At 51.3% G+C, this 8,034-nt stretch overlaps 1 protein-coding gene across 3 annotated transcripts; it reads right to left on the bottom strand.

Moving 5' to 3' along the window:
- Positions 1-2,631: 2,631 nt before the first annotated feature.
- On the bottom strand, positions 2,632-7,258 carry Itpripl1 (ITPRIP like 1). 3 transcript variants are annotated; one of them, XM_050131678.1, is made up of 2 exons: positions 6,941-7,258; positions 2,632-5,996 (listed from the first exon to the last, which is right to left on the bottom strand). In XM_050131678.1, exon 2 carries the CDS (start codon positions 5,980-5,982, stop codon positions 4,339-4,341), a length of 1,644 nt encoding a protein of 547 aa, XP_049987635.1. In that variant the 5' UTR covers positions 5,983-5,996; positions 6,941-7,258; the 3' UTR covers positions 2,632-4,338. The 3 variants fall into 3 exon arrangements, with proteins under 3 accessions (XP_049987635.1, XP_049987642.1, XP_049987625.1); XM_050131685.1 differs by having other exon boundaries at positions 7,005-7,258; XM_050131668.1 differs by having other exon boundaries at positions 7,009-7,258.
- Positions 7,259-8,034: the final 776 nt, after the last annotated feature.

Here is an 8,034-nt window from a genome sequence, read left to right as displayed (position 1 = left end):
AAAAAAAAAAAAAAAAAAAAAAAAAAAAAAACATGGGTCCAGACCGTAGTAGACCCCCAGACCTTAGCACAGCTGACTCCACTACAGAAATGCCACTTGGGCTGTAAAACACCATTCAGACAATACAACTAGCCAAAATGGAAACAAAGACCTAATCCTTCCAAGTCCATAGTCCTGGGAAAGTCTCTAAATGTGCTAACCTGGCTTTTGGCTTTTACAGTTCCACTTCTGGCTGACAGTTCTTGTTAACTGAAGTATGTTAACCCAAGACATGGATATTATGCTAAAAAGCTCACCCTGAGAGAGGCTTGGAGCTACACTACATAGAATCCCAAACACTCAGTTAACAGCAGACTAACACAGACTTCCTATGAGCTTAAACTCCCGTCTGGGCAGTCCTCTCTGGTGGGTACGCCATGGCAGTGGAACTATGGGAAGAAAAGATTACAGTGTTCCTCACCTTCCAGAATGCTACTGTCAGCCACCCAAGAACTGCACATCAGCTCCCAGGACTGGATGCTCCCCCACCTTATCCATTACTGAGCTTTAAGCCCCTGAAAAATCTCTGCAGGCCCCTCACCTTTCCATCCACCTCACTGAGCCTAGAACAGTGTTTGTCAAGTGCAACTCTGACCTCATTCCCACTTGTCTACTACCACTTCCTCCCAGAAGTCTAAAACCCCTTCAAAGGTTCCTTTGTTCTGGGAACTTCCAAAGGGACCTACAAGATCTACAGGGTTTGCCCCGCCCCCACCCCATAGGCTCTTCAGCCTCATTTTGATCTTGTCCTCTCCCTTCCTCCACCCATTCAGGTCTTTTTTCAGACTTGCCTTCACCCAGCCTGCTCCTACCACAGTCCCTCTGCAAGTACGTTCTCTTCCATCTAGAATTCTGTCCATCTTCCTCCAGTTAGCGCCAGTCAGGTTATGGCTCCTGCTGGTTCCCCAGGAAAGCCTTCCCGGATACAATGAAGACTGCTTATAGGAGGCTTTGATGTTCAAACTAAGAGCAACAAGCATTGGAGGAGTAGCAGGTGGCTCTGAATTAGAGTTCCTGAAGAATTGTCCTCTGACAAAGGAAAGATACTAGGTGGCCGACCCACTGGACAAGGCTGGAGGCTATTCTGGGGCTATAATGATCCTCCTAGGCTGCCTGCTTGGCTCTGCCCGCTCTGTGCCAGCTCCATACTCAGTGTTCTGTGGGCTGAGCATGCCCAGAGCAGGCAGGTCTTTCACATCTATTCTGAATGCCGCCTTTGTTTTGGAGTTAAGGCTACTGAGGGTGCCAAAAGATTAAGTGATTTATCATTGGTATCAGAGGCATGTGAAACTTGATTCCTCTGTTTGTACAGAAGTGGTCGGCCCCTCCCCCCACCAGATTCTACTTCCTTAAAATCCAACAGAAACAACCTTAGCTTGGGTGAGGAACAAGAGTTAACCAATTGGCTAAACAAGCAACCTTTGGCTACAAATTCGCTGACTTTTCATCAAGTTACTGAGACCAAAAAGGATTGGTCACATGGTAAAGGAGGTCTTTAATCCCTGCACTCCCTGAGGTGAAGGCAGAGGCAGGTGCATCTCTGCCAGCCAGAGTCAGTTCCAGGATAATCAGGGACACCCTGTATCAAAACACTGAAGGAAAAAAAAAGAGGAAATTGCTTTTGGCATCTGAGCAAATGCTTTTAATTTTGATATGCAATATGAAATCCCTCATCTCCTAAATCCTGGGCTATGAACAATTTAACTTTCAAACAATAACATACTGCCCTGATCTTAAAACCAATAGATGCATTTTGTTTCACTGAGCTATTGGACCGGTTAATCTTGTTTCATTCCAAAGCCCACAGTGAAAGGTTGCTAGGGCGGGTACGTTATTCCAGGTGCAGCCACTTACCAGGTGCACGACCATAGGGAAATTGTGCACCCTCTCTATGCCTGCTTCTTCATATGAACAACAAAGATCCTATGTGGGACTACAGGATGAGGACTGGCTGGGTTCCGAAATGTAAACAACAGTGCCGACAACACTCAGTGAGCTCCGACGATGATTCCCATCCCTGGAACTGGCGAGCATCCTGGGGGCTTGCCAGGTTCTGTATCACAATCAAGTTTAGCTTCCTATCTGGAGAGGTTCCCCATGTCATTGTTAGGAATATTCCCAGCGCACCCTAGGTCTGTTCTTTCCATTACTCACCCCCCCACGCACACACCCTGTACACTTTCTGGTACCTTCTGCCCCACCCAAGCTTTGCTGACTATTCCCTTTGTAGTCTTCTCCCCACTCATAATTTCATGTTTTCTTTCTTGCCTGTTAGATGAGAAGCCCTGCAGACCTAGCAATCATACCACCTTCTTCCTACCCCAGCAGACTCCTAGAGCTCTTTATGCTTACTAAGAGCTTTTCATTTGGTGGAGAGCTGGATTTAGGTGCCCTGGAAATAACTTAGATGCTCCGTAACTTTATGAGTGATTCTTTCCTGGCCACTGGCCATGCCACTGGAAACCACAGGGCAAACCACAGCTTTAAGGTGCACTGAGAAACATCAGGAGATACTAGCTAGAGCTGTCAGAGAAACAAGAACTTCTTGGGAGAGGTATGGACGAATGTGGTGAGTGAACAGATTCTAATTCATACAGAAAACAGCCTCAGTTTTTATTGGAGTTAAGACAGAAGCAGATAGTTTTCTAAAAAGTATTTGGACATTCGAAAAACAGAACTCTCACCTGCACGGAGCCAGCCCCGCATCCTCTTACCTGGAAAGCAGGTAACATGGGAGCACAGTACCTCTCTGTAGCAAGAATTTCAAACATTGACTGACATCAGCTTTTATTTTTGCTGGGGTGGGGAGGGTGTGGATTCCTCAACAGATGCCCCAAGTCTATCATTTCACACCCCCTTCCTCACCAACTGCAGAAGGCAGGGCAAACGAAGGGACAGGGTCTCCTTCCCAGCAGATTTCCTGGCAATGTTGGGCACAGAACAACCTTGATGTTTCAAAAACAACCACACCCTTGGCTATTACTTAATACTCAAGATGCTGAAGGTTTAGAACAAGGAGAGAACACGCCAATCATTCTCTAGAATCAGAAAGAACTCTTAGGCCTGAACTGCTTCACAGACCTTCCTGTCCAGCCCTGGCAATGGGCCTAGACTGTGATGATCCTCTTTTCAAAATCACAAAGTTCAAGTAATCTCTTCGTCATCTCTGAAGAGAGAATAGAAAGTCATCACCAGAGGAGTGCACGTGGCAGCTCAGCCTTCCCACTGAACAGACAGTCAGCTCTCTCAGATTCAGACTGCTCCTCTCAGAGCCCGTGAGAGAGCAGCAGCGGAGCTTCCCACACTGCTGCAGACACAGAGAGGTCATCAGTTGTTGCTGAGGTTATCTCAATTATGGGACGGGTCACCATTAACTTAACACTTATGAATCAAAAACTAACAAATAGTACTAGGGCTTTCCTCAGATACATAAAAACAGCTATGAATTTGTATGAAAATAGGGAGACAGAGGCAGGCGAATCTCTAAGTTAGAGGACAGCCTGGTCTACAAAGCCAGTTCCAGGACAGCTAGGGCCACACAGAGAAACCGTCTCACAAAAGAAAGAAAAAGAAAAAAGAGAAAAGAAAGTAGGAAAACACAGAAGAGAAGAAGAAAAGAAAGAAGCCAGACAGTGGTAGTGCACGCCTTTAATCCCTGCATGTGGGAAGCAGAGACAGGCAGATTTCCAAGTTCAAGACCAGCCTGGCCTACAGAGCAAGTTCCAGGTCAGCCAGGGCTATGTAGAGAGACCCTGTCTCAAAAAAAAAAAAAAAAAAAAAAATAGAAAAGACATATTTATAATTTCACACTAGGGAGGTTATGAAAACCTCCATCCTGAAGTATGCGCTGCGTCTGTTGGTTCGAGGGAGGAAAGCTGGATGGGAATCAAGCTAACAGTGCCTTTCAAAGGGACAGCGGAGCAAGTCACAGAAAGAAGCCAGCTAGGATGGCGCTCTCTCTGGAGCTTGTGCTGCCAGTGGTGACGCAGAAACACAACCGAACAGGATCTCCTCAGCAGCAAACTCCTCCCATGACAGCTGCTTCCATGTACTTTTACTTTCTCTGGGTCCTGACTCAAGTCAGGAGACTAAAAACATCAGCCATCCCAGCCCTCAGACTAGGCTCCATAGGCTGCGGCCTTCTTCACAGGCTCCTAAGAAGGGCTTACTCTCCCGTGGTCCCCACAGGCAAGGTGAAGGTCACAGACACCTCTGGCTGTGTGAGAAATAAGCTTTCGTAGCCCGAGGAATCAGAAAGAACTTCTCCTTTTTTTTTTTTTTTTTTTAATGGCCTTTCCATTAAAGTCCTCCATCCGGTGGGGAGCAAGGCAGAGTTTTCACCTGGGCCAAAAGGTTGTGGAATTCCTCCATGGCCTGTGTGTGCGCCACTGGATTCAGCACCAGGTGTTGGAAAAGATTGACAGGCTCGGCATTCCGGAATGTCTTAGGGATCGGGATGGTCAGGGGCAGGAAGGTGTTGCCAATGAGGAAATGATGGAGAGACCTCTGCTGGAGGCCCTGGCCTAAGAAGCAGAGAAGGTCCTGGAGCCGCCGGGACAGCATGCCGTGCTGCCAGTCCGTCAGAGGCCGTTGGACCAGCAAGTGCATGAGGGCTGTTTTGAAGTGGTAGGAGGTAAGGATGGGGCGGGTCGCTCCCGGGGGCAACCTCTTGTGGTCCTGAAGACTCAAGATGATCTGCAGGCACTTGAGGTGGCAGGTGTTCTCAGGGGCAAAGCGTCCCACCAGCTTCAGAAACAAGTGCTCACAAGCCGCGAAGGACTCAGGCCAGTCCACGCTGGTGAGCTGCTCTAGCTCCGGGGCCTGACTCACCAGGTAGACCAAGGTATCTTCCCGTTGCACCCCAAGAACCAAACTGATAGACAGGAAGCGGCCTGAGCGGTAATCCAACCTGAGCTTGCAGGAGGTGGTAGATGGTGGGAGGGTGAGCTTGAAGTCGTATTTGTGGGCCACTAGGGCCCAGGCGTTGCTCACCATGTTGCGGAACCACTGCACGGTCTTACACACGTCCAGGTGCGAGCCGGTGCAGAGAGCCGCCTTGATGGAGCTACACTCGTTCAAGATGGCTGAGTGGTCCCTGCGGTGGCACACCAGACACAGCACATCCCCCAGGAGCTTCTCCTGTTTGCACCTGCATCCCGAGTCCACCCTCACAGAGCCGCAACGGCGGCCCAGGGCCGGATCTCTCATCTCCAAGATAAACCTAGTGCCCTGCGGAGGGGCAATGGGCACCAGGACACCAAATTTCTGCGTCTCGTGGAGGGTCCCCCACTTCTCAAAGGCAGCTCCGATGCCCTGGCAGTCCTCCAGCTGCGGGTGAGCCTCCTGCCGGCTGAGCACCCGACAGGCCTCAATGAGATCGTCCACAAAGCTCTCCACAAACTCACAGGTGCAGGGCAGGTCGCGGATGGCATTTTGGATATAATGTTTGTAAAAGGACTCCAGGGCTTCCTGGGAGGGAAAATCAGAGAGCCAGGCGTAAGAGGCGGCAGGCACGATGCGGATCTCTTCCTCTTCCTCCTCGCTGCTGGAGTCGAAGGCTGGCTCGTGCTGCATGTTCTGTCGCAGGAGCTCAAAGATGAGAAAAAGGCAAAAGAGGCCCGCGTTCCACAGGTTCCCCAGCATCCAGCGCAGAGGCCCCCCATCTTGGTCACCGGCCTGGAACGGCCATCCCATGTCCTTCTTCCCCAGCACGAGCTGATCAGTGGATGTGTCTCCTCTCCAGAAGTTCTCCGCTTTCTGCTTCTGCTCAGCGGCTCGCCTTCTCTCCTCAAACTCTATCTCTAGCTGCCGCATCTCCTCGCTCATTCGCTTCTCCAGCTGCCGGCTCCTGGCCAGTGTGTCCAGGTCCATCCGGTCACTGACCATCAGGGGGTGGTGAACAACGTACATCACTGCCAAGAAGAGCAGGCTTATCACAGCCATGGAGGCCTCTGCATCTGGAGAAGGAGGGTGGGGGTCAGTGGTGACTTTCTGGCCCCATCGATTCTCCAGGACATAGTCCCCAGAGCCCTGGTCCCTCAAATCCTGGACGCCAACTACTCAAGAGGAACAGAAAGTGCATAGATGGGTTTGGACGGAGCGAGAGTGGTCGGCCTCAGACGAGGATTAGGGAAGGGAAGTGGAGACTGCAGGAGTCAACTGCTTTCCTTCCACATCCTGTGGGTGCTAGTTAGCCTGCCAGAGGGTGAACACGAGTCTGTTTTTTTTTTTTATTCCAGTATAATATGGGGAGGGGGTCCCTTACAGTGGGGTGGCCTCACCCGACTCATCAGTCCACCTCGGGCACCAGATACGCCCTGCCAGTCCCAGAGGCTCCCTTCCACAGGCAGAAAACACAGAATCTGTCCGGGCAATATCTTCCCCATCCTTGGGTAGCCAACCTCAGTCCCTAGCTGCAGCATCCCACTTCCTCTGTGACTTCACAACCCTGCCCTGTGTCATTAGACCATTCAGCCTCAGCACTCTGCCCTGCAGGAGCCAGACAGGCACGGTGCTGAGGTTCTGAGACAGGTTAGCAGATGGCCATCGGTCCGGCCGCACTTCCCAGCCCAGGAAAGTACCTGCAGAACCGAGTGGCCAAGACCCAACTGACAGACAGTGGCAGAGATTCCCTGGCCCTCCCACCAACCACTGAAGCCTGAAACTTCCGGCCTTCACCCCAGTAATTCACCAGCCACTGGGCTTCCTGAGCCATGAAGGGCAGGGCACTGTGGACACGGAGTTCAGGTGAGGGGCTCTTCTCCCTTTGGAACTGAGCCAAACTGCCTTTTCCATGAGCCCTGCTCCAAATTACCAGAGCCGCCGGGATCTGCCTAAAAGTGGAGTCCCCTCCGCCCTCAGTAACTTCCCCAAATTCCACGCCCAGACAGTCCATTCTCACCTCTCTCCTGCCTCAATTAAACACCCAGACTAAGGGCTTCTCTTGGGATTAGGGGCCACCTTACTCACGGTCTCTGTTAAGAGCAAGAGCGCATTCTTAAGGACACAGCGCGGCCTGGCCCCCCCTGCCTTCTTCCGGGCGTGCACGATGCTCCCAGTTCATAGCCGGCACCAACTACGGGAGTGGTCCCGACGTGCTCTTTCTGGGGTACAGACTATGTCTCCGACAGACCAGAGTCTGCGGGCTGTGGACTGCTGCGACTACCACGCGGTGCCAGTCGCGAAGAACTCGTGCAATCCACAGCGGTTCCCGCCTCAGGGGTTCCGCCCCGGCAAGCTCCACCCCTTGCTCAAAGCCACGAGGCGGGGCCTGGGGCAGAGGCTCAACTCGAGCTGAGGCCCTCCCGCAGAGCGTACACCTTTCGTCCCTAGCCGGTCCCCCTTGGGTTTGAAGGGACAGCAGAGCATCTGTGGCTACCCTCTCACAGCCGCTCTGCTTCGTTCGGTGGCACAAGGTTGAACTGCCTGCTGCCACCCTCACCAAGTTCCTTCCTGGACAGTGTATACTTACTGAGAATTTGGGTGGGAAGATGATGGAGACAGAACTAGGAACCACGGGGGAAAAGCTAGTCTCACTTCCCTCTGGCTTATGCAAGGTGAAAAAGGAGATGTGTTTCGGTACCCGGTAATAAGCATCATTTGATGGGAAAGATGACTCAGTGTGTGGACTGCCTCTTGCCCAAGCTTGAAAATGTTAGTTTGGGTCCCCAGGCATATATCTCTAACCCCAAAGTTGAAAGGACACACTAGGTAGGTCCACTGAGCTTAAGTAGCCAATGAGTGTAAGGTTTTATTAAGAGATCCTGTCTCTTGCCTTTAATTCCAGTACTTAGGAGGCAGAGGCAGGTGGATCTCTGTGAGTTCGAAGCCAACCTGGTCTACAGTGTGAGTTCATGATGTTGACCTATGGCCTCCACAGGTACACAGGAGGCAGGTGCACACATACACATGCAACACCACACAAGCACGCATATACACAGGTATATGCTTACACCACTACATACCTCACCTCCAGACTATGCCCAGCATCATGAA

Source organism: Alexandromys fortis, unplaced genomic scaffold (assembly GCF_014885135.2).
Source record: "Alexandromys fortis isolate MF-2015 unplaced genomic scaffold, M_Fortis_MF-2015_v1.1 scaffold_6, whole genome shotgun sequence".
Classification (NCBI taxonomy): domain Eukaryota; kingdom Metazoa; phylum Chordata; class Mammalia; order Rodentia; family Cricetidae; genus Alexandromys; species Alexandromys fortis.
Note: the sequence above shows the minus strand (reverse complement) of the source record. Positions and strands in the feature narration are given on the sequence as shown.

Coding starts and splice junctions, on each gene's coding strand:
- Itpripl1 (XM_050131678.1), bottom strand. CDS start 5,982: ATGGCTGTGATAAGCCTGCTCTTCTTGGCAGTGATGTACGTTGTTCAC.